Source organism: Pelmatolapia mariae, linkage group LG2, assembly GCF_036321145.2.
Source record: "Pelmatolapia mariae isolate MD_Pm_ZW linkage group LG2, Pm_UMD_F_2, whole genome shotgun sequence".
Classification (NCBI taxonomy): Eukaryota; Metazoa; Chordata; class Actinopteri; order Cichliformes; family Cichlidae; genus Pelmatolapia; species Pelmatolapia mariae.
Window position 1 is genome coordinate 17451743 of NC_086228.1, and position 27290 is coordinate 17479032.

Genomic DNA, 27290 nt, shown 5'->3' on the forward strand with positions numbered 1-27290 from the left:
GAAGTCCCTCTATGTGTCACCCTCTTTACATGTACAGATGGTTGTATCTTGCACTTATGACTCAGTGATCACACAGGCTCTATGCCTTGTTGTGTTGTTTTCACTTGCACCTCTCTAATTATAACTAATTTCCATAATACCCCCTCCACTCGTTGTCCTCCACTGCACTTTGCACCCCTGTACATAGTTCAATGTGGAGTGTCTAACTTTGAAACATGTGAACAATTAATAAAAATAGAATTCTGTATAACAAGACACAGACAGTCCTCTTATTAGAGCTCAACAAAATGTACCGAGTTTGTCAAAAGGAAAGGTTTTAGCGTCCTCACAAGACCCTAAAACCTATGCTCTTTGTCATACATGAGATGTGTCAGATTGCTTAGTTGTTTTTACAGTCTAGCCATGTTTAAGAGGATGACTTTTTATTAACTTGCTGTCATACCAGAAATGTGTTTATATAAGTTTTTTATAAAATTTGGCAATTTCCCTGAAAATAATTTGCAAAAATATATAAAGAATATGTTGTTTAGAAAACTGTGTCACGTATAGGAATAATCATTTTTAAACCCAGATTCCATGAATAAAAGCAATCATTTCGGTTTATTTAATAAGAATCGGGGACATGTTTACACACTTTTTAAGGATGCTGGCCATGTGGTGCACATGGACACTCAGTAATTAATTGCTGGAAATGATACCTATTCAGACCATCTGGACCATAATTAGGCCACAGTAGTGCCCTCTGGCTTAGTGTCGTCATGTTTCCTCTCCCCCCCCCCCCTACAGACTAGAACCAATAACCTTTTTCCCCTGAACTTTTTCATCTTGATGACACTGTTGTCCTTGGAAGAAACCCCACGGGACACCTTCCAATAAATACAGGATTCTAATGCTCTTTTTAGCAAAGATCACTGTGGACATGCACATTGAAACCAAAATGAGATCAGTACTGAAACTGAGAAATATAATGTATGGTAGAGGAAAGAAACTAACAAACTAGGATGTATTTATAGCTAATGAGCAAAAGTGTGTTTTCTCAAACCACCATCGGTTTGGCTTTTTGAAATGCAGGGGTCCTACAACTGGAGCTGCAATGGTAAACAAGTCATTTCTTAAGTTTCATCAGATGCTTCTAAGTATAAATAAGAATTAACAAACTAATTATTTTATATTTAAAAGATTTTGAAAAACTAAAATTGACCTCACAGTTGGCTACAACAAAAAAAAAGAAACATACTTTATTATATAAATTTTAAGTATAAAGTAGAACAAAGAAAGCTTATCATCCACAGTTGCTTGTGCTTCACTAGGCTGGCAGCCTCTCTCTCATCTACCCTACACACCAGTCTGCCTTGTTGCTGATTTAGACTTCTGTGGTGAATCTATGTAGTCTTCATAACTTAAATTCTTGTCTGTTCATGGTGCATTCGATGTTAATTATCTTGTTGTGGTGTAATGATGTTATATATGCTTTATATAGTCAGCTTTTCGGATGCAAACATTTTTGTCCCTCAGGTTTTTGCACTTTGTACATTTTTTCAAGTCCATTCCTTCTATTTGTTGACATCTATAAGTCTTTATATTGAAGCTGTTGATCATTATTCTTTATACTGATTGTCAATGATTGTCATTCTCTTAATGATTTATTCAAAACAGGCAGAAATACACAGGACGAATCTACTGCATAGAACAGTTCAATCAAAATAGTTATAGGCTGCATCAGGATGACATTTAGCTGCATTTTTAGGAAAGGAACACCAAATTACAGCATAGGTTCCATTGTAGAGTTTCAGTGGGGTTTATGGTTACTATAGTGTATATTTAACACAGAAATACCCCCTTGTCAGCCTGCAACCCTCCTCCCCTTCCAGTGTGCCTGATCTGCTATGGATTTCTCTTTATTTGCTTGGATTAGTACTCCACACTCTGGACTCTATGCTCATTTCTGCTACGGTTCTCTCACTTTTCTGTACAGCCAGCAACCCACCACGTTTTCTGTGTCCACTCACACATCCTGCCCCAATCTGACCCACTCTGCCCGAGCTCAATATCTCATCCGTGACCCGTTGAGCCCTACAGTAATTATTCATCTTTAATCAAAGTACAGTCTCCTTTCTATCTATCTATCTGTCACATATCTTTAGCTCTTGTTGATGTATTATAGCCTTCATTCTTCATTCCTGCTTGCTTAATCTGTTCGCTGGTCAGGTTTTATCTTCTTGTAAATGCAAACATGGCCAAAGTGTTCAGAGAAACTTGTGAACTCGTAGAAAAGAAGTGTGTCTGTGTCTCTGTTACAGTGCAATTAGTTTAATCCTTGCGAGTAAACAGGTGTGAAAATATTTCAAAGTTGTTTGCAGTTGGATCAGTAATATTGTCAGCATGCACTAGCAGATGGACTGGGAGATGTAGCAAGAGATGTAGCAGGAGTTGGCCAGACTGGCTAGAAAGTGTAGCTGCCTTATGAAAAAGGCAGTGCAGCAGATAATCTCAGAACTCATGATCCATATCTTACCTCAGAAGCAGTTTACCTGCAGTGGTACAAGCTTCATTTTTTCAGTACATCACATTGGTTTGGCATCACTAATTTTAAAACATGTCTTAACCAAAAACACATGAAATCCTAAATGTGTATTAAAATTTTGGTAAAATATATAAAAGCTATTAGTTTAAGGTGGTACATGGGCATAATTTGCTTACTTAAAGACTGCCTCAGCGGTGGTAGTGTTGAGAGTAATATAATAAGATTTTTGTGGGTGAGTCCATAGAGCAACTGATTAATCCAAAGATTAATTTAATCTGTTTTCATAATAAAACATTATTAGCCATCTCCTCCTTTGAGCATTGCCTTTCAGCCTTCTTAAAAGATTATAAACTTCCCCATCACTTACCTTCAAGCAGTCAAGAAAGTCATTAATTTAAGTAGACATCCTTAGTGTTCAGGATGGAAGAAATCAGCCAAGTGCCATGAGAAATGGCCATGTTAATGATTTCTTTGCAAAAGGGTCTGTCTGCAGTAGAGTCAGTTACAGCTTATCTTCAGCAAACAGAGCCCTGAAGAAACCCACCCTAGGTCTCTAGGTAGCAACAAACTTTTAATGCAGGAAAGTGGTTGTGAGGAATAAAGAGTCCTCAATAAGTCTACTACAAGAATACAGAACTGTTTTGGTGAGTGTCTCCAAATCTGTTTCCTTGGCAAAATTGTCCCCCAAATGAACACAACTCCTCTGCTTGTTTATCATTTTCTAAATGATAAACTATGGGCTTATCAAATACCAGAAATTTATGCATAATTGTTTATAAAAACCTGTTGTCAGCACTGGTAATTATCTTTTAAACTTAATATCTTTAGCAAACTTGTAAATAGATGCATGTAAAATGTGAGCTAGTGACATCACCTTTAGGATTGAGCTGGACTAAACAACACTTGATCCCAAAAAAACAATCATTAAATGTCAGATGTGTTTGTGCCAGAAAACATGCTTATTTGTCCTTAATTGTCACAGTGTATATTAAAGAAAGTTGGTAGTCTTTCCATATTTATAATCTTTTGTTCAATCCATAATAAAATATAACTCTCCAACTTTCATGTAGTTATATATTCAGTCTTTAAGCCGGGGTGTCATGAGTCAGTGGGCCAGTCAGATCATAATTCAGAAATGGCCATACTTGTCGCTGAAATGCAATAAAAATGTTTTTACAATGATGCTGACATTTGATACCATTTTAGAGCTGATTCACAGAGCTCTTGTAAACAGCTTAATATCAGATCATCTGCTGGATTTACACGTATTGCACATGTTGCAGATACACAGATATACAATCAAAGATTTTTTTCTTCATTCATGAAGAATTTCAAAGTAGCCTGATAGCATAACCTTTAGAGCTGCTGAATCAAATTTCCCATACAGGAAAGACAAGTTCACTTTTCATGTCTCTACCTTGAAACAGTGAAGTGCCCAAATAATACTGAAAAAGGTTTTATTTATTTATTTATTGTTAGTCATTCTTGTCTGCTCATGCAGTACTCACCTTTCCAGATGGCCTTTCACATCTCCATGAATGTAAATTTGAGAGACAATTCCATCAGTTGATTTACCTACATGTAGCATTAACTTGCAGCATTAGACTGGTCTACAGTCAAAATGCTTCCAAATAAATGTCACTGAAACTAAAAGTCATGGTTGAAATTGTTGGTTGGTTCTAAGTTTCATGTCGTGCTTACTGGCTCTAAGATTAAAAGTTCTTAGCTGAAACCAGAAATGACTTAAACACATTTTGACCCCTGAATTTTGGCAACTATGGCCCGCATGGGTTAAGTGCCAAATAGCTGGCAACTCTCCCTATCATAAACAGTTGTGAAGACATTAGGTTACAATTTATGAATAAAACTCAACTTAAACACGTAAATATATTGTAACAAGTAGCCAGTCAGGTATTTTAATCTTTAAGAAAAAGAAAAAGGATATTATTAAAGTTATTAAAATAGTTGACCAGTCTAAACTGGAATTTTTCTTCTAAACCAGGGTATAATTTAACCCTGGAGAACCCATGGGGTCAAATTTGACCCCATGGGTTCCCTAGAAAACCAATGGGGTCGGATCTGACCCCATTGGTTCTCCAGGGGTAAAATGTATTTCATATGGAAACAATTACAAAAATAATCCTATTTCAGAATTCACATGGGCATGTGACTCTTCTGATCCAATTTTTTCAAGCTTTTATGTGAAATATTAGATTTCTGCAGGGATAACATATATATGTTCACCCCTGCAGAAATACACACGCACACACACACACATATACAAATAATTTCTCAGTTATAGACATTCCATTACAGGCAAAGAGGCGTAATAGTTCTTGTAGATGTACTAGATTCAGGGCTTTGCTTGAAACGTGGTCTATTTGGCCTTGTGTTTGATGCAAGTAATTTTTGATTCCAACTATTATTAAAGTCAGGCGTGTGGATTTTAACCAACAGAGTAAAGTATATATCTTCCTCTGGGAAACTTTTTGATTATTGGTTAGCAGTTGGGTCTGTTTCAGAAATGAGATTGCAGCCTTTTACAAGCTGAAGTTACCTTGAACATATTGCCTTGGCAGACCTACTGTTAAAATACTGCATTCCCACATCACCCCTTTTTGAGTGCTTAAACTAATCACCCTGGGCTATTGTTAGCTAAACTGCTGCCGTGTAGAGAGCTACACAGTCCCTGGATGTATCCAGATGCTTTCTCACTGCTCTGTGTTCACTGTGAAAGCAACTTCAAGGAAACATGAAACAGAATAAAGTGAAGTAAAGTGAGAGCTACTTTTGCATTGCTTTTTTGATGGATTGCCTGCAAATATGACAGAACTGTAACAGTAACTGAGTAAGTGCTTAAGGTACTTTGACTTCAAAAGTCCTGCTTTTTTGAACAGTGTACTAAAAATTTCAGTTACTAGTTTTCCAAAAATGGTTGGATATAATATCTTAATACAGCCAGCTCTAACCCTTTTAATGCTCATTTTACAGATTAAATGTTTTCTTTTCATTCACTCTGTAATTTAGTGATTAGCACTGAGGGTGTTTCCCTCCAATATTTACCAAACAGTCAAGGAAGCCACTAGAGAAGGAAATGTATTCGTCTTGTCCATTGCAATGACAATCAGCTGAAGAAGGTTGTTAAATGTTGTCATTGTGTTACTTAAATTTGTAAGTCTTAGTTCAAACTATATGATCAAAGACATTCCTGTTCCGTTCTGACATTCCGTTTCTGACTCCCTCCCCAGCCTGTTGAATGGTGGGGGAGGCTGTAGTGTTTTATTATAGGTAGGGATGGGTATTGATAAGATTTTCACGATTCCGATTCCATTTTCGATTCTGTTTAACGATTCGATTCTTTATCGATTCTTTATCGATTCTCATATCGATTCTTTTTAAAAAGGAGAACACTAAGGTCGATTAGCTTAGAACTTTGTTTTATATCTTCTCTTTGAACAAGATAGAAATTTAGGAGTAACATGGCCTTACAAACCCAACAGTGAGATCTTAAGAGATCCACAGCCTATGGCTCTTCAATGGGGTGTCACAGGGTCCCCGGGGAAAAAATTGTAAATGTAAAATAATAAAATAAATATTCTTCTGTACCAATAACAAAGTATAACATAAACTATTCTGTAGCAATTACACAAGAATATCCAGTAATGTCCCTGCCTACAATTAAACACATTCACTTACCGAAAATCGGGGGCATCTGGTCTGGCAAATGCCTTTTACCACAAACTTAGTCACTGCTCGGTGACATTCTGGCCTGAAAGGAGACGCTACCGGTAGACTGCAGCGAAAACTGCCAGCATCTGAGCCAGCCAGACTCTGTCTGTCTCTCTCATCATGGTCACCTAAATGCACAGTAATGGCAGGTTTTGTAATAAGGCAGATCGCGCTAACATAATATGCACTGTTAGTTGATTATTTACCCGCCGCATTAACGGGAGAGGACGTGCAAACTTTACCGCTGCTGCTGGGTTGAGATTCACGAGTCCAGAGCGGAATTAAAAACACGACATTCATTTAAGGTCATCGCGTGTTTTGTGAGCAAATGCTTTTGCATATTCGTAGTGTTTCCTCCCTTAAATGAAATATCTACTTTGCAAGTATTGCAAGTTGCCCTGTTGTCATCCGTTCTCGTAAAGTATGACCAAACTTTTTAGCGTTTGAGCCGCCATGTTTCCTGTCAGGTAAATGACACGCCGCAACGCGGTGACGTCATTCGGGGTGACTGGAATCGATAAGGGAATCGTTTGCAAAAATGGCAAACAATTCCAAGGAATTGAAACAGTGGGAACCGGTTCTCAACAAGAACCGGTTTTCGATACCCATCCCTAATTATAGGCACATCCTATGTGAAGGTTCCGTTTTCTTGTTTAGTAAACTTCCTGCCTTTATGACCCTTTTGGTGAGCAGGAAGTCACACAAACACACCCCCAAACACAAACACACACACACACTCACTCACGTGCACACACACACACACACACACACACACACACACACACACAGAGTGTTTTAACCTTTTGTGACCATAGGGGGGGTTTACAATGGGTGTTTGTGTAAACTGTGTGTCACAGAATAAAAGGCTGCAGGGGAAGGTGGTTCTTCGAAGTGGTCTGAGACCGAGGGCAGAAGGGCTGCTCTGAGATCCTTCCTGTGCTAGCATGTGAAAAACCGGTTGAGCCGTTCGTCTGGCTTCGTTAACGGGAATAAGTCTCTAAACCAGCGGGGCCTGTGAAGCGCAAACCCAACAACAATAAAAGGATAGATAAACGTGAGAAACAAAATTAATTTATTACAGCTTAGTATTATTTTTATTTGTTTATGTCTTTTTTTACACTACTAGACTCTAGTGAAGTTCCCTAATTTGAATTTTTCAAAGTTTTTTTAATTTTATTTATTTTTATACTTTTTCCAGTAATGATATTCCATTGTTTGTACTGGAGGCAATGTGCAACTGAGAAAGCAATTTAATTAAACTTGAACATGTTTATTTTGATTAAATTCTGGCTACATTCTTTTGTACTGTTTTCACAAGTCAACATTGTTTAAGTGACATTACCTGAACACCCGCCGGCAATGCAAACACAATCCTACTTTTGCATGTTTGACTGAATGAAGCCTGTGGCTATTGCCTTTGACAAGACGTTCTGACAGATTCATGCTGAAATTCAATGATCTCCATTTTTTGCGTGTTTTCTTTTCATTTTACTCCCACCACTTGCTTTCTCCAATTGTTCCAAATGAGAGTTTGGTGAAAGCGTCAGCGAGAGAACCCAGGATTTTCCTTATGAATAATTCAAAGGCACAGAGTTTGAAAAGTATCATGGTAGGATAATTATTCATAGAACTAAGCACTGACAGGGGACACATTTTCTTGTTGAAGTTTGGCTTGTCGTGAGAGCAAAACATATACTTGCGACATCATGGCAACATCACAGCTGTGTCAGTCATCATTGTATAGAGCATGATTTTTGGTGCTGGTTTTTTTTTCTTTTCTTAGCTTACTTTTCTGTCACAAACCCTCCACCCTACAGTGGAGAGGAACTAATAAAGATTGCCACTTCTGGCTGTGCGATAGATCTCGCTGTAAACTATCAACAAGGGGATGTCCTAAAGAAGATCCTGCACAGGACAGGCGCTCCAAGGATCAGTATAGCAGGCTGCAGACCTTAAAGGCAGTGGAGAGAAAAAAAGCAGAAGCAGGTGTGAAGAGCTTGAATACAAACCAGGCTAAAGATGGCTCCCCATAAACCACCACTGCCCAGTATCTGCATCACCAGTGCCAGATCGCTCTGCAACAAAGAGTACATCACAGCAAAACACAGAGGTTTTATCTGCCGCAGGAGTCATTGTTTTGGCTGTGTACATTTCACCAAGCACCAATACCAAGACTGAATAAAGCAGCCAGCTAGTTTTTTTTTATCAGCAACCTACAATCTCTTCATCCTGATAGGATCTTTATTGTAGCAAGAGACTTTAATAAAGCAAATCTGAAAATAGTCGTTCCTAATTTCTGTCAACATGTGATAAGTCCCACCAGAGGGCGGACCATGTTTCCAGCAAGCTCAGAGACGGATACAGAGCCCCCACCTCCACATATATATTCTACTCTAATTATAGTTTTTTTTTCCTGATTACATAAGGAGAGATATTGTTTCAGATGCCTCCTATGAAATGTTTGTTTCCAAACCTCAGTTGTATAGAACACATGGGATCCAGCAGACCAATAAGCCCTCTAAACAATTTAATGATTTAAAACAATTTTATTCTCATTTAGTTGGTTGTCATATTCTGTATTATTTTCTTTCTTCTGACATTCCTGTAAGGGTTACTGCAAAGAAAAACACTTTACTCGGTAGAACATCTTAAAATTTGATAATTATGTACATCTTTGGCAATGTTGCAACTGCCTCCTAACTGGATTTTTGAGGTTGGTACAGTACTGATATTTTTGGCAATATCGACGTATCTGTTACATCAATGGAAAGAAATGTATCCAATACTTACATGTTTTTCCTTTTCCCGATTGGTACTTCACGTTTATTCCATAGCCCAAAGAAATGTATCTTAAGTTAATTGTCAGTTCTACATAACCTATAGGTGTGAATGTTAGAGTCGATAGTTTTCTGTTTTTCTGTTAGCTCTGTGACAAACATGTCCTGGACATATCCCACCTTTAACTCTCTGACAGCAGGGATAGGCTCCAGTCCTGAAAGGATCCTGAAAATGGATAGGAACAAAATGATGGATAGTGTAATTATTAATTCTAATGAGTGTGAGCAAATGAGTAACATTAAACAGCATGTGTGCATCATCATTTCACGTACCCTGAATTAGAAGGTAAAAAGCATCACGGGCCATAAATGCAATATTGATGAAGATATTTTGGACAAGAATCAACTGGAGTGTAATTTTGGACTTCTTTGCCTGCCATTCCTTTTATTCTCTTTTACGGCTTTTTCATCAGCTGAATCCAATGGACTGATCAATAACTAGTAAAGTTTTGTGTTCCCTGCATGGACAACAGAAAACCATATTGGATGAGTGATAACAAGAAAGCTATAGAAACAGCCAAATCACTTAAATTGTGGCTTTGATTTGTCCTCCGAGGGGTCCATTACTTCTTTGTAAAAACCCCTGCTCAGGGTTCAGCTGTTCAGTCAGATTAGCACTGTTGTCTGAATTCCCCTGGGTAGTAATCATGCAGTGAGGTATTGAGGCAAAGCTTTGTGTCTTTATGTTGGTTATTTTTCTGTTTTTTTGTTTGTTTTTTTTACTTGTATTAGTGACAGTGTTGCACACTCTTCTACATGCAGTGACAATGACAATGTGATACTTCATCTTATATATATTACTCATATCTGCACTTACCTTCTATCCTACCTGAACAATATTATATTCCAACACCTTTAGTGTGTTGGAATATAATATTGTTCCTTTAGTGTGTTTGTAATGTGTGATTTTTCCCTCAATAGCCTACATGTTGTAGTAAATAAAAAGTATTTACTATGAGATCCTCAGTTTAGATGAAGGAAAAAAAAGAATATCCTGGAGGAAGTAAAACTTCTCTCAGGACTAATTTCCAAGCCACAACAATAATGAAATTTACATTTGGGAGAACTGGAGAGGAAATATACAAGATGTTTATAGAAAGTACACAAAAATTGATGTAATGAATAAAAATAAACGTCAATGAATTGTTATTGAAGTTATCCACACATTTCTTGTTTTGTTTCTTTGTTAGTGTACTGTTTATTTCAGAACCTTCTTGGGTTTAGTGGTAAAACACAAAAGGCCCTTTCAAGTCAATCAATATGCCTTTACAGCCCTGTTTAAAACACCGGTGTAAAGCTAAACAGTTAAATGCATCTGTACTTCCCCTAACACTGTATACCTCACACCAGCATAAAATTAGACTGTAAAGACTATAAAGAGAAAAGGCTACAAGCATATATCAAGGACAGAAGAAGGCTTTCTAGTCTTTCTCAAGGTGTTACAAGCTGCACTACTGAAAGGATTTTAATGGCATTGAGCAGCAAGGTCAGAGGCCAGATCTCTTGATTGGACAAGGAGACAGAAAACCAAAGAGAAAGGATGGAGAGGTTGGGAGACAAAAGAAAACACAGTAAGAAATGAGAAGAGAAAACAGTGGCATAAGAGAATACAGTTTAAAACAATCAAGCTGTATATTGAATTTGATTTTGTAAAGGGGGGGTGGAAAGATGTCTTGCAGCTATTTAGATAAGATTTCCTGCTAAGTATACTGAAAGACTGTTGGGACATCACAGAGATGCATGTGTATGCTGTAGCTGCATGTGTTCCTTTTAGCTAACATCATGAATAATTTCTCTCTTTTACAATATATATATATATATATATATATATATAGATAGATAGATAGATAGATCGATCTGCATTTCTTTGTCTGTTTTTGGTCACAAAAAGCATGTTCAATGGCCTCTTGTGGATGTGCTGAATGGTACATTATGCACAAATGACAACAGTAGCTGCTTGTGATAAATTTACAAAGCTTGGGCCAAATGTAATAATATCAAGCTGTTAATTAATATTACTGTCATTTTATCAGTATGACTATGAGATGTTTACAGTGTCTCATTTTAATACTGAAAAGCATCCTCTCAGCAGAGTATGCGGTCTAAAATGATGCACTTTTGGCAATAGGAAACATCACGCTTCCATTATGGCAGGTGCAGTCATCCTGTTTGTTGTTTTCTAAATTTTTGCTACAGGCATTTATGGAAGCAGTGCATGTCTTCCTTTATCATAGCTAATTGTTCATGTTGCATGTTGTTGCTACACTGTGTATTTGTGAGCTTTATGGTATATTTATGGGAAGACTGATTTAAATATAGGCTAGGATGAGGTGTGTGCGTACCGTCTTTAACTGCCTCTGTTGTTGAGTCATTGTACAGATGAAACACCCCCTGACTCAGACCTGATGTAGGCTGCCTAGGAACAGAGGGGTGGGGGTCCAAGAAGAGAATGCACAAGGGCTCTCAGGAGCCCACACAATGTGTTAACAGCGGCTGCAAATGCATTTTAATCAGTTCACACAAATTATCTCACAAGGTTTTTTAGTTCAAAGCCGGAGAAGGTAGAAATTCACTCAAGGTTCTGCTTATCATTTTAAAAATGCTCTTTAGACTTGAGGCTGCATGAGAAAAGAGTCCAGGTCAGTGAAAATTTAAGAGATGAGTGATGAAAATTTGAGACAGTCTTTGCTGGTTATGCAAGTTTATGATGAAATTATTAAAGGAGAGAGGATTAAGAAAAAGTGTTTAAAGTTGCCTCTTTTTTATTTCCCTCCCACGCCTATCCATGTTTTTTTTTTTTTTTTACCTATTCCTAGAAATACTGTGACATGATTTAGGGAGCAGGTTGTAAGCACCTGCAGCAGGTTCAAGTCTTATTGTTGGCAAGCAGTGCACACTCTGCTGGTTGTACCTTTGAGCAAGAACCAGCATAGCGCACAGCTTCTGAGGTACTGTTGTGGGCTAATCTCTCAAGGGGGAGTAGCAGGTGGAAAAAAGAAAATCCCCCCAGGCTTCACTGATTTATGGTAGTAACACTGCTTGAAATGTGAAGTGAAAAATGGCAAATCTAAAACATGGTTTTTGATAGTTGTACATTGTAACGCTACACATCTGTGTTTTATTTGAGTCTTGATTATTATTGGATTCTAATTACAATGAGTAATTAATATACTTGCATGCATCCATGTAAAAACTCGTCTAATGCTCATATTGCAGGACGTGTTGTCTAATGCATTTATTGATTTTTCAATCTGTCTAGCTAATGTAGCTTAGTAAGCTACAATACACATTAAATAAAGAGTTTGTGAAAAAGGATATGCATAGGGCGTAGAAAATGTGTGCACAGTAGTGTATCTGTGTAAGTGGTTGCTAAGTTGTAGATGGTAAAAGATCTGCTGTTGATCTCTGCATATATGACTCTGATTATTTGCATTAGATAAGAAAATAAGTGTCTTTCTTTTCAGCATTTCTGGAACATATAGGCTACTTTAGGCCATTTCCCCTAGTAATGTGAGATGAAGTATTCTGAACTGCTAAAGTGGAAATATAAGGCACTTCAGCATCAATATAACGGTGCAGTAATGTTTATGTTGGATAAGAGAGTCAGTTTTACTGAGAAAAATATACTGCAATAAAGCTCTTAATACATAACACATGTCTCTCTAATGAACTGAGAAATTGGTTGATTTTTTTCCCACTTGTCACAAATGTAATGAAATGACAGTGTACTATTCCCCAGACCTTATTAAGTCCTCTCATATTGTGGCTGTTTTATTTTTATCCTCCCATTTAATTACAGAATTTTTGTTCTCCCCCCCCCCCCCCCCCCCCTTTTTTTTTTTTTACAAGCTCCTGCTTGTCTTCAAAGTTTAGAATTTTAATAGTTATTATACATGGGATTAAGGCTCATGTCTGAGAGGCTTTTCCTGTGGGATGAATCAAGATCTGACTGTTTGATGCAGTGTTTGACTCTATCCCAAGTTAAGGGTTATCAGACACCAAAAAAAGCAACTGGCTCAATCTACCAAGTTTATCTCTAATTAACATGGATTAATTGAGCTTTGACTTCGCTCTGCAAGCCAAGCAGAAGGGTAATTTGTGCATGGAAGCCTGTTATTGCCCCAAGGCTGTTGATCCTCACTGTTAAGGGTTCTAGGTCCCAAAGCCCTCTGTCATGTGACTATAATTATGTTGCTCTTGCAGTGTATATGTTAATGAATTGTACAGTTAGCTATGCTGAAAACAATTTATGAAAATTTTTGAAAATACAACAATTACCAGCAACGTCTTTAGATTGTTTCACTGCCATCTGCATGCATTAGGAGTCAACAAGACTGCCGCTGCTCACATTATTCTTGTTTTTCCTACTCCTACTTTTATTTGAAATATTGCTGCCTTCCTTCCTTAATTATTTGTGTTTGGCAAAATTGAAGGAAGCAGACTTGTTTAATCGTATCCAGGTCACATCCTGTGGAGCCATTCTGTAGCATCAGAAGTCAGATACACACTGGTTTATTAAAGGAGTACAGTGTTATTTTGCATGTTGGCAGGCTCACCTTAAAGCCTCACTGCCCTTTGCAAAGACCCTCTCAATAATGAATAAGCCAAAGAGCATTGCAATCTCTTTCCTCTCATTATGATCCCATTTGATTGCTTGCCGATGCTCTTTTGAAAAGGTGGGTTAATTGCATACTCTGACTGTGAACTAACCTGCAAGTTAATAACATCTTTCCTTCAGGGTAGCATCATTATAAGATATAAGCCTCATTAAAATAAAATGATGATTTAATAACTTTCCCTTACAATGACCCTTATGAGGTTGTGCTGTTATTTTGTAGTTATCTGGGAAATTAAGCTATCAAAGACTTTGCTTTTGTATTCCTCTGTTTTCAGAAAGCAAGAATTAACCATTTCAGGGCTGCAGGAACTCTGACCAGTGTAAATGCAAAAAAAAGATATGCAGAAGGATAAGTGCTGGCGTGGTTTCTATCTTATACTTAAATTAAGATATGCCCAGTGCTGTAATATTGTGTTTGTATGTAGGTTTGTTTTTTTAACTCTACATACTACAGTATGTTTTTGTCACTTTCTGAAAGAGTCTTGGTTCATATTCTTTTCACATGATAACCAACTACATTGCAATGAACTGGACCCTTTGACATGAGGGCAGCCATATCAGATGCTAATTTGAGGCTTGCTTCTTGCACGCTGCACCCAGTATGTAGCATATACTGTCCCTGCGTGATTGCACATAATGTTACTTTTATTACAGCTTTACTCTGCACACAGTCCCATTCCTCTGCAGCTTCACTCAAGCTCTCAGAGTTAATTTTCATCCTTTTCCTGCCTTCCAGAGTAGCTCTTTCTTTGGAGCCATCTTCCAACTCAAAAAATTGAAATCTAACACTTTGATTATGCTTTTTAAGGAGTGTTAATAATTGCTGGGTAAAGAAAGCAACTGTCTCCATCCATCCACCATTAATGCAGAGAGGTTTTTTTGTGTGAAGAGGAGTCACATTATGTGCAATGATCAGTGCCTGGGGGCCACATCAAACACAGTCTGGAAACCTTTCCTGAGGAGATAGAGGCAGGAAAATTTCACAAGTGGCTTTTCATTGGTTGATTGCACAGAGGCCAAGTTGTTATCTAAATCCTCAAAATTCTCGGGCAAAATAAGAAGTGCCTTGTGACCATTCAGGGTGTGCAAACTTACCCCTCAAATAAATACCAAAGCAAAATGTTTACAACCAATACTGTGCTGGATTATGGCTTAGGAAACCAAGTGGTTACAAAGTCAACCAGTGACATACAGTCTACAAAAATACATTATATCAACATTGATTTGCATGGTTTTACTTGAAAAGACAGCTTAATATAATCCTGGACAAGTTTTATACCCCAGCACCCCGCATTCAAATAACTTCAGAAACATATGGTTTTAATAGTGAAGTATTATTAGGCTTAACTATGCTTTCTTAAAACACTCTTACGTCACAGCATGCAAAATGTTTTCTCTTCCTTTGCTAAGATCACATATATTCTAATAAGTCAGCGTCCTGTACAATAAGGTCTACTGTTGAGTGAATTATCCATGATTATATCAGCTTCTTATTGGCGCTCTGTGAATAATTAGTTGGTAAATAATTTGAACTCAAAGATAGATGGTGAGTGTCCACTCTTCTCAGCAGGGAGAGAGATAATTATGTGTAAACTGACCCATGATTCCTAGACTTAATTTGCTTTCTACCATGTTTCTGTGGAATAAAAGACAGAAGGACAGACATATGTCATATGGACCATCTGAGGTTTATGTCTGCTACGCTCGGCTATAGTTCGGAGATACTACATCTTAAACAACTGTGCCTACAACAATTAGTATTGTCTTTTCTTTTTGTAAGTTAATACCTAGAACACTGAAAACTAAACAACTAAAATTAATTTCTTTTTTTGTTTTTTTAGAAAGGAATAAATACAGACTTTGCCTCCTCAAATTTCAGCTTGTTCTAAATAAACAAGCTCAGATTTAAGGTAAATAGATTTGTTGCATTTGCTATCATATGACTTTAATTACATGTAAATGAACAGTTTTATCAGAAGGGTATTCACTGAACCGAGTAAAACCAAATTTTTCACTATGGCCATGTTCACTAACACATTGCACCAGAACAAACTTAGTTTTGGCATAAAAAATGCATTGCCAGTATGTACAAAGCGCAAACTGATTTACTAATGTTCGCCACATGTAATTTATTACTAATTGTACTAATATCTAATGTCAAAAAAGCAGTCTTATTTTTTATTTTTTTTGTCTTATTATTTTGGCTTATTTTTTGGCTTTGATAATGTGGCAGTTATTGCTGTGTAGAGGAGGCATTTTGAGATTTGAGACCATGTGCTAAAGAGCCAAACAAAGATGTGATAAAAATGTAGAGATTTCCAAGTCATCTAATTGTAAATTTGCTTAGTGAACTCAGAGATGATCTGGAACCTCCAGCATAATGGAACCATGCAATACCAGCGACAACAAAACTTCTTGCAATTCTTCATTTTTAGGTTTTGGTTTACCGTCTGTGGCAGGAATTTTACAATCTTCTCAATAGGAAGAAGAATGGAGGGAAGAAAACACCGACTTTGATCCTTGTCCTAAAAATAATCAGAATTCTGGATGGGAATTCTGAATAGCATCCCATTTTTCACTTAGAGTTTGGAAATTGTTTGTTAGTTTTAAGGTGCTGTTTATTGTTGTTTGGATCAAAGCATTAAATAGATTTATTACACTCAAACAGTAAAGTATTAAACAAATTAAACTGTTATGATTTCAGGACCATGGACAGCGTATCTGATCGCCATTTTCATGAGATGTGCTCTAACAAGTGACTGTTTTCAGTGATGGACCTACACAAATTCACCTGCATGCACTTTGTATATGCACTATATGTGAGATATAGATCGCAGCATAGTACCATCTCTGAACCTAAATGTTACTTTTTAAGGTTTAGATTTGTTGGTTATCACTATCACTTAATGGACTTTAAAACTCACTTTGTACATGTTGTCTGTATGGATATGCTACAAGACAATGCTTAAAAAAAAGGGTAAGCAAAATAAAATAGTTATAGTGAGACTATACCAAAGAAAAATAAACAGAAATTCTGCAGTTACCCATCAGTCAGCTGCCCAGGGAGCAATTGCAACACTCTCACCTTCAAATTCCGTTTTGATAAAACCTCTTGTAGGATTCACTTACCTGGACATCATGTCAAGAGTTCTGAGTTACACTATTATTCTGACAAGACTAATAGCTTATATATCGTGCACAAGTGCAGCTGATGATGAGGAAATATAACAGATTTCTTATGACCAGAAAGCCTTTCAAGAAAGAATAAAACTATAACTAACAGTATAATTGTGTGGTTTGCCACTCTGATAAAGTCGGGCATCATTTCTACTCATCCCCTCACAAGTTTGCCTGAGGCTGTGTTGAAAAATAAAGAGGGAACATGGGATGGAAGTGCCCCATATGTTTTTAGCGATTCATATGGAAATTATTCAGTGATGTGAACTCTGTGCTTACCAGAAATAGGCTAAGAAAAGGTTTTCTCATATATTTGTTATACTGGAAGAGCAAATGATGATTTAATAGCCAAGAAAAGTATTATAAGTTTGCTCTTCACACTGGGCCATTTGTGTATGTATGCTTGGGTTGATGGCATTGCTCATGTGACCTCAGCACCCCTGCGAAATGTCTGTTCATGGATTTATGCTGAGTCAGACACCATTAGCTGTTATCATCCCCCTCTCAGGATCCCACCCTGCACTAATGTGGGTCAAGGGCCACATTATAGAAAAACCTTCCCTGTACAGACTTATCTCACAGTGCATTGCAGGATTTCTGCCATTGGACTGTCGGTGAATGTCATAGGAAGTTTCCAGAATATTGAGATAAAATGAAAATGCATGAAAATCCAAGGTTGGGTTGGGGGGGGGGGTTAAACTGGTTTTATTGAAAGACCATTTTTGAACAAATTTGTCATGTGAGAGAGGGAAAATTTTGTATCTTGTATCTTGTTAAACACACAATGATTCTAACACAGCTCAGAACACACGGCACACTAAATATGTGTTGTTTTCAGTTAAATTATAAAGGAAATTATAAGGAAAAGAAAAATAAACAGTGCACTCAGAAGTGAGGGGCACATTTCCACACAAAAAAATAACTGTGAATGAACAGATAGCTGGAATGTTATTTGTGGACGCTGCCCTGGGGCATCTGCCTAATTCTATGTGGCATTTGCTCCTATGCAGGACACACTTGAGTGGGTGCCACTGATGATGCACTTGATGCACTAGGGTACTCTCATTCAGAAGTGTGCAGGTGACTAGGTCACATAACAGGCTCACTCAAATCCTGATTATGAACTGTTACAAAGAATTCCAATCATTATCCTGATTAGACACCCTCTTAGTAAACCATCAAATCATATTGTGCTGCAATTCATGTGGACAGCCAGAGTACATAAGCCAGCTATTATGTGGAAAGATTTGTGCACAACAAGAGTCTTCTGTACAGAGAGTCATTTTTGTCCACTGTAGCTAGAAATGATTGATTGACTACTATGTTAAAATCATTATCGGCTTCATTTACTTTTGATTGTGCTATATTTTTAAGTGGTTTTAAGATTTAGGATTAAAGGACAATCCTGCGTACATTTAAAAAATACAAAACATAGAAGTTACAGGTGTGTGTATTAGGAGAAGTATTGTGGAGAGCCAGTTGTGAGCATCCTTGAATTTTATTTGTGATGATCAAGGCAGTTTATTTCATCTGCTTCCTTACCTGCAACCCTTTCAGGGGTTTGTGTCCCCTCCCTGTCTCAACCTGGGGATCTTTCATGTGTTAAGCAAATATATTAATCTCCACAATATGGAGCCACTGAAGCCACTTTCAAAATCTTACTAATCTTACTAGTTACTTCTAAAACACTGATTGGGCTTTCAGATTGAGAAAAAATATACCTATGTTAGTATTTAGATTGAAAGAATAATCTTGATTAAATATACTGTTTATATATACCATTTTGTAGTGTTGTATTTTTCTAAAAATCATCTTGAAATGTGGATTGATAATGAGTGTTTTATTGCAAAAATATAGAAAAGTAATATGTAAATGAGTTACATTATTTATTTAATGTTTTTAATTTACATCTTCCATTTTTTTCTAATTTAATTCAAAAAGATAAACTTGATATATTTGATATTAAAACTCATCCTACTGACTGGGGTATATTTTTTGTCATACCCCGGTCATACAACCATTATTAAAAATGCAATTTGTTTCTAGTGATGTCACATTATTGTTTTGCCTTTCTGCTTTAATTAGTAACTGTTTAAAATACAAATGTTTTGGGATCCCAGGGGACTCCAGTTAAAAACATACAGAGAAAACCCCAACAATCATATGACCCCCTATGGCTACCTGTTGGCTACCTCCAACAAGGCAGTTTTGGGGCAGTTTGCACTTCTGTGTGAAGTGGCTGCATGAGAATAAACTGTTGCAAGTATAAGGCCATGGTTCTCAGTTATGAAAGGGGGGCATGTCCGTTCCAGACCAGGGGTGAGTTGCTGGTCTAAGTGGAGGACTTTAACTGTCTCAGGGGATTTGTTCATGAGTGAGGGGAAGAGTGGAGCAGGAGATTGGCGGATGGATAGGTGCAGCACTTACAGTAATGTGGGCACTGTGCTGGTCTGCTGTGGTGAAATGAGCCAATCCTGAAGCTGTCGATCCAGGTTCTGACCCTGGCCGATTGTCATGAACTCTGGGTAGTGACTGAACAAATTAGATTGTAGATATAAGCAGAAACAAGCGTATTGTTTTTAACATTTCTGGAGTCTCTCCCTTAGCAAAATGGAAAGTATCTTGGTCATTTGGGACTGACTCGGAGTAGAACTGTTTCACCAAGTTCTTAAATCAACTTTTCTCAACAGTCCTCTCAAGGCTGCAGTTATCTGTGTTGTGGCTGTTTGTATTAAACTAGACTTGAAAATAAATCTTTATACTGTTTGAATAGTAACTGAACATTAAAATATCAATATGAAAGTTTACTTTTCATATATGCCTCCTCCATATAGAAATATGTCCTATCATATAAATATTATATTACAGCAGCTGAAATATTTCAGCTATCTTATTTCTTGATTTCTTAGGTTTATATAATGCTTCTCTTTAGATAAGTATGTCATCATATTATCTTTGCACCATAATCTGTTAGAATAAGCCTGAGGAGAAATTCAGATTATTCCTGTCATCGTTTAAATTTAGCACAGCCCATGACACACCAAATGAGGCAGGAATGGTTTGCAATCCTTGCAACCTGTCACCCAGTCTGTTTGTTGCAAACACGGCATTAGTTCATGTATCTACTGTATGTGCTTTATGATATAGATAAGTACAGCTGTATGTATGAATAACCGAAATATGTAAAGCCACCCAGTGATATAGTGCAAGTTGTGTTTTGTATTATTTTTTCTTGAGTATCCATGATTTAAACATGTTTTATTTCTAAATCAAAAAATATAAAAATATTCAACATGAGAAATTAGTAAATTCTGCTCTTTTGGTGGAAATGCTTGTAATGATATTCATAATGTTCTTTGAATGTTACATGTGTTTCAGTTTTATAAGTTTCTCAATTTTTCCATGTTACACCTCCATGAATTCCATCATTTTCGAGTGGTTTCTTTATTCTTTATTCTTTCTTTTTCTTCTTTCTGTCCTTTTCGAGATAGGGTGGATACTTTTTCTCAATGCTACTATTTCCGAATAACAATGTGTTTAAAATATATATATATATATATATACATGTCAAAAATAGATAAATCATTTACAATAAAAACATTCAGCTTTTTAAGAAACTTTTTCAGAAGTTCTTTGTTTCTAGTGAAACAGTGGGTGATGTCAAAACAAAGCCTAGCACCCAATTGTTCACCCTGTACACATCCACAAGAATGCTAAGGAAGGCAAGAGATAGATATTTCGATGTGGTGAGCTACATTTATCAAATACTTTTATGTTCACCTTGTGTGGTTTTCTCCATAGTTAATTCTCCTGTTATTTGTGAATATTCATTATTCATTCTTCAAGCACACAATGAAGTCTATCATGAGGAACCAGCTAATATATCGCTTTCTCTCCCTTTGTTTTTTCTTGTCTTGCAGAACCGTGACAGAATGGTCGGGTTTATGAGCAAAGTCATGCCGCACACGGTCATCTCATGCTGGCAGCCTTTCCTGGGATTGGCCCTCGTGGCTGTTTTTGTGGGTTCTACCCTGGGATGTCCCTCGCGATGCGAGTGTTCAGCACAAAGCAAGGCAGTTGTCTGTCACCGTAAGCGCATGCCCACCATCCCAGATGGCATCCCAACTGAAACAAGAATCCTGGACTTAAGTAAGAACAAGCTGACAATGATCAACCCTGATGACTTTTTTGCCTTCCCTGGGCTTGAGGAACTTGACCTCAGTGGAAATATTATCAGCTATGTTGAGCCTGGAGCATTCAATGGGTTGTTTAACATGCACTCGCTCAGCCTCAAAAGCAATCGAATCAAGCTCATTCCTCTGGGTGTCTTCACAGGCTTAGCCAATCTTACCCGACTGGATATAAGTGACAACAAGATTGTCATTCTCCTGGATTATATGTTCCAGGACTTGCACAATCTTAGGTTTTTGGAAGTGGGTGACAATGACCTGGTTTACATCTCTCACCGTGCATTCAGTGGACTTTTAAGCCTGGAGACACTAACCTTAGAAAGGTGCAACCTAACAGTTGTACCCACTGAGGCTCTTTCTCATCTGCACAACCTGGTCAGCCTGCATCTACGATACCTCAGCATTAGCACTTTACATCCATACTCATTCAAAAAGCTATTCCGATTGCGGCACTTAGAAATTGATAACTGGCCTTCACTAGACCATGTGCCAGCTAATACCCTGCATGGCCTCAACTTGACAACACTGTTTATAACCAACACCAACTTGTCCACCTTCCCTTACCTAGCCCTGAAGCATCTTCCCTATCTGACACATCTCAATCTGTCCTACAACCGCATCAGGCACATTGAAGGGGGCATGCTAATGGAACTGGTTCGGCTGCGAGAGCTGCATATTGTTGGAGCTCAGCTGACCACCATTGAACAGTATGCATTCCAAGGCCTGCGGGGTCTCAGAGTTCTCAATATCTCACACAATCGACTGGATACATTGGAAAAGGGCGTTTTTCAGTCTCCTGAGGCTCTGGAGGTTCTTCTCATTGACAACAACCCCTTAGTGTGTGATTGCCGCCTCATGTGGATCCTGCAGAAGAGGCATTCCATCTTCTTTGGGGATTCACAGCCAGAATGCAGCACACCTGAGGGCATTCGTGGACGCCCTTTTAAGGAGTTTAAGGAGACTCTCCTGTCTTATTATGTTACATGTACCAAACCGAAAATTCGTGAAAATAAAACACAAACAGTTACTGTAGATGAGGGTCAGCAGGCTATGTTGCGTTGCAGTGCTGATGGGACACCAAGGCCAATTGTGTCTTGGTTGTCCCCACATCGCCGAGTGCTAACAAACAGCCATAGTAGAGTAACCATCCATAAAAATGGTACACTAGAAATCAAGGCAGCAGAAGTCCAAGACAGTGGAGAGTACCTTTGCCTTGCCTCCAACACTGCTGGAAATGACACCTTGAAGACATCATTGGCGGTGAAAAGTTTAGGATCACTGTATGCCAACAGGACCCAGTACTACACAGATCCCAGCAATGCCACTGCCAATGGAACGACTGGTGTGACCCTCGGTTTTGACCTTAAGACTATTTTAGTGTCAACAGCTATGGGTTGTTTCACATTCCTGGGAGTGGTCTTGTTTTGTTTCCTGCTTCTTTTTGTTTGGAGCAGGGGAAAAGGAAAACATAAAAACAATATAGATGTTGAACATGTGCCACGATCAAAGTCTAACGGCACTAATGTTGACTCAGCAGAGGGACAAGCCGGTCCTCGTCGTTTTAACATGAAAATGATGTGACTGCTTTTATAGAACTAAGAGTCTGGATTGTGGAAAAGCCCAAAGTACAGTGTATTTTTTTGAAAACAGAATGACTGAATCTTCTCACTGCTACAGGAAGAGTGGTAGTGAAAAGAAAACCTTGGGGCATCACAAAATGATGAGCATTACCTTAAATCTGTGGATCTTGATATAGTTCTTGAATACTGTGTCTCAAATGCAAAAGATTTTAGAATGACTATCACTACTGGAAAAACTTCTCAGATGAGTTGCTCTCATGAAGACCTGGATGAAATAAGTGTCAGTTATCAACTTTTTGAAATTTATATGTCCCAAAATCATTCAGTTTTGGGATGGATCTACAGACTCAGTTGAACAATGTACATTACAAATTTGTATCTAAGCTATAACCTACTTTGTTTAGTCTTGCGCCATGCTTATTCACTGAACCAATCAATGAAACATCATTTCCTATGTTCTATATTTTTCATATGTGTACGTAATGCTTCATTATGTACATGTATGTACATAATCATTCAAAAGAATAGTTCATAGCAATATTCATGAGATGCACTTGCTAAAATTGCTATAACCCTGTTCCACAAGTACATTCTTCAGGCTTTTGAAGTTTCCATTGATTCAGGAAGGGCTTCTATGGCTAAGTATTTGTCCTCTGCTCCCCAATTGAATAAATATTAATAAATATATATATCATTTATCAATAGAAGTACAAGAAAATTATTTTATTTATGAAAGTATTAAGAATTTTGCAAAATTCAGTCTTCAAAAACTGTTCAGGATAACAGCTGGATTGTCATAATATTGAGTTAGTATTGGTCAAGCAACCTACATGAACCACTTTTCTGTCTTATTTTGTCTATTTTTATTCCTTTAACTGTACCTTTGCTAGTTGGCAAACTACATGTGTCAGTTTTACTACAGTGACATTTGCATCATTTTCCCCAGTAGGAATTTTGGACTTTGTTGTGGTAGTTCTTCATTTTGTTGTTGAATCATTTAGATTGTGAAAACAAAAGTAAAAGTAAAAAACTATGTATGTGAAATAAAAAAAATGTATTTGTACCAAAGTGTCTGACTAAATGCATAAAATATAATCATCTTCTACGCATCCTCACTGATAGACTTCACATCAATGGTGTAATAATAAGTGTATCATTGCTAATTCCTTTTTTATTGTTGCAGTCTCTAAACCCTCACAGAAACATTCAAAACATTAACACTGAAAGTGATGTAGCCACCCCTGGTTAAGAGATAAATACTTATATGAACAATATTTACTTGCAAATGCCAAAATGCAGTACTAGAAATATTTGATAATATGGTACAGTGATCCAGAACTGCAGTGATCCACTCTAAATGTTCACAATAATAATTAAATTATGTCTGTACAGGCCAACTCAATGAAGCTATAGTTTGTATTTAGTTTCACTTTAACTATCATGGAGCTTATAACATCTGTAACTCCCGTTTCTTACAAGAAATAAATTTCTTATTTATATATAATTTTGTAATTCATTTTGTAAGAATTCATACATTTAACTGTGTTGTCACATTATCAGATCCACATTTTCAGTTGTTTTATTTTGACTGGCTGGTTGTAGTGTAAGCTTATCAAATAATGTATGATGAGAAATGTCAGTTCTGGAAATTCTTTGTGTTTTTATTGCCCTATTTGTGCAAATACAAATGTATACTGATACCTGTGAATTCATTCTTCAGATGGTGATGATGTCTAAACATGTAAACTATGCCTTTGTTATTGTCACTTTAGATGAAAACATGTAATACAACTCAGGTTGTTCCATTATCCAACTTACACAATGTAAATTGAAGATGAAAACAGAAGCAGTTTGCCTGCAAAGTAAAACATGCCCCTTTTTAAAAAATGTCTTGGCTGCAGCAGGAAAATTTAAGATGAGCTGAAAAAAATAAACAAATTACCTAAATGTGGAACACCATTTATATATTGCTGTTGCTTTTGCACAGCCTCTGGGTTTGACTGTTACAGGGATATGAGGGTTATAATACTGGTATGTATAAGTAATAACTGTGTATGTTATTAAAAATGTAAGAACCATTGTCTTTTTACCTATGCATGATGCCTGTTGGCATCATGTTGGATAATAGTGATTCCAGGCCAGCCAATCAACTCCTTGGGGTTGAGTGAAACTTCAGTCATAGAAAAAGTTTATTATTTCAAACATTTGAGTAATTTAGTATCAGAGTAAAACAGATTGAAATGGTCTATAAATAATTTATTAATGTGTTTATGTAGTCAGGGCTATATAAAATCATAGCAAACTAAGTACAATTGTAAGTTGGATTGTGGAACAAGCTTTAGTGCACTGAATTGTATTACATGTCTTAATCCAATGACAATGACAAAGAAAGGCAAAGTTTAGAGAGCATCAGCATTTAAAGAGAAATTCACAGGTGCCATTATGTATTTGTATTAGCACAAATAAGAAAATTATAATGGGAAGTACCCCCAAAACTGGCATTTATATTATATAGCTTCAGCAGTTATACTCAATATACTGAACCTCACATTTATGTTGCATTTGTGTCTTGTGATGAAGAGTAAAGGAAATAGCGACTTCCAAATTGGTTCCTCCTCCATCAACTGCAGAGCAACCAAACTTAAAGAATTTATTCAGTTACTTTACTTCACCCTGCTTAACATGTTTTTGTCTAAAGTATATTTGTATGAGACATCAAGAGTGACTAATTTCTTCTTCCACACTTGTCTAAAGATAGAGTCTTTAGACTAAGGTTCTAAGCCTGTAGTCCTCTGGGCTGCTAAGGAAATGAGAGCACCAAATGCTACAACTTGACCAAAAATACAAAAGAAACAAGGTTAACTTTGTATTGTAGGTCAAATACCAAATGCACCTTTTATTTGATATCCTTTTTTTGTACACTTAATGAAATGTCTAAAGAATACAGAAGGTCCACACAATGCTCAGATCATAATCAGCAATTAGCTTAGTATGCATGTCTGGATTGTGGTGAAATGACACAGAAAATTCCACCCAGGATCTTTGTGCTATGAGGCAGCATGAAACTGTGCCACCGGGGTTTCATCCTTATTTTTTTAAAATAGGTACCGGTCTTAATTAATGGGCAGTATGTCACTATAGCAACTCAGATATGATCCAAACCAAAGATTTCTAAATACACAATTATAAGCTATGTAAAAAAAATATAAAAATTGACAAATGTTTAAAATACATTTCTGTGGATATGTCCACAATAATTTGGTGTTTTGGTGATCAATTTATATTAATTGAATGCATTTAGACTGGACTAAAGCATTTGAATTGCATATGAAAAGCTATTAGCACTTTGTAGCTGTTTGTACCCCTCTTATCAGTTATTGACTGATCTGACCACTCTTATTTTCAGACTAATTACTGAGAATAATTTTTTCAAAACAGATGAGAGTCTCAGCCTAATTTGACTAATGCAGTTCTTGGCTCAGAAAATGAAAGACTGACATATTACTATAATTCTAAATCAATCAAATACATTACTTACCTTGGCCATTAAAACTGTGATGACATACAGGTTCCAAAAGCTCGGAGACACTTCAAAAGTTTTAATTTTATCAAGTATCAATAAAATATGTAGGGGAAGATATCTCGTATTTCTTTCTTTACAACTCTTTTGTTTTTGTTTTTTATAAAGAAACAAACATTGTTTGTAATGACACATCAAAGAAGATCAAAATACATGTTTGATGTAATTTACTAACAAAGGCATTAAGTCAGAAACACCCCCCCCCCTTCATTTGTGATATCATGAATAGTAAACTAAATACAACAACAGCAATTAGTATATCACCACGTTCTATCACTGTATAAACATTTGAAGAAAAAGAATATAACAAAATTAAGAATCTGTGTTTATGCAGCCAGTTGATTGTGATAGTAAGAGGCATGCTAAGCTAAAGGCTTCCACTGACTTTCTTCCAAGATTACAATGATACTGAACATTAGCAAGTTATCATTATTATTATATCTTGTATAATAAGACCAGAAACACTCTTTCATCCCCATAGTTTGCATGAAATGCTCTGCCCTGGTTTTATTACATCCAATGTGCAACAGAAGAAAACTCTATTAGTGCTGTAGGTACTTAGTGGAACGACAAGTACTGTAGAAAAGAAAACTATAAAGGGAAAGAGGTGGGGTACACCCTGAACAGGTCATCAGTCCATTACAGGGCTCCTGTTGATAATGCTGTATCCAAAATCAGGTCTGGAACCTAGAGACATTTGTTTTGTTTTTTTAATATAAGAATGTATATTCTGCAACTGTAGGAACAAGCCCTGAAGCTATGCTACAAATGCAGACACTATAGTTTACTAGTTCTATAGAAGCTGTCTCATGAAAACTTCATGAATCATCATATGGTACTTCTAAACAACTATACATGTAAATTAAGGCCTGCACATACACACACACACATTTCTCTGTGTCTAAAGCTACGTTCACACTGCAGGCGAAAGCGCATCAAATCCGACTTTTTTGACCCCATGCGACCCATATCTGATCATGGTATGACAGTGTGAACAGCACAAATCTGATATTTTCAAATCCGATCTGGGTCACTTTCGTATGTGGTACTGAATC

General features: G+C 37.0%; 1 protein-coding gene across 2 annotated transcripts in view; it reads left to right on the forward strand.

Moving 5' to 3' along the window:
- lingo2 (leucine rich repeat and Ig domain containing 2) overlaps positions 1-24058 on the forward strand; it is a 196348-nt gene extending 172290 nt beyond the window's left edge. For both annotated transcript variants that reach the window (XM_063494146.1, XM_063494153.1), the window contains exon 5: positions 20806-24058. In XM_063494146.1, coding sequence (XP_063350216.1) covers positions 20818-22656 — 1839 coding nt within the window. In that variant the 5' untranslated portion in view covers positions 20806-20817 and the 3' untranslated portion in view covers positions 22657-24058. The remainder of the gene's footprint in view (positions 1-20805) is intronic.
- The last annotated feature ends 3232 nt before the right edge of the window (positions 24059-27290 follow it).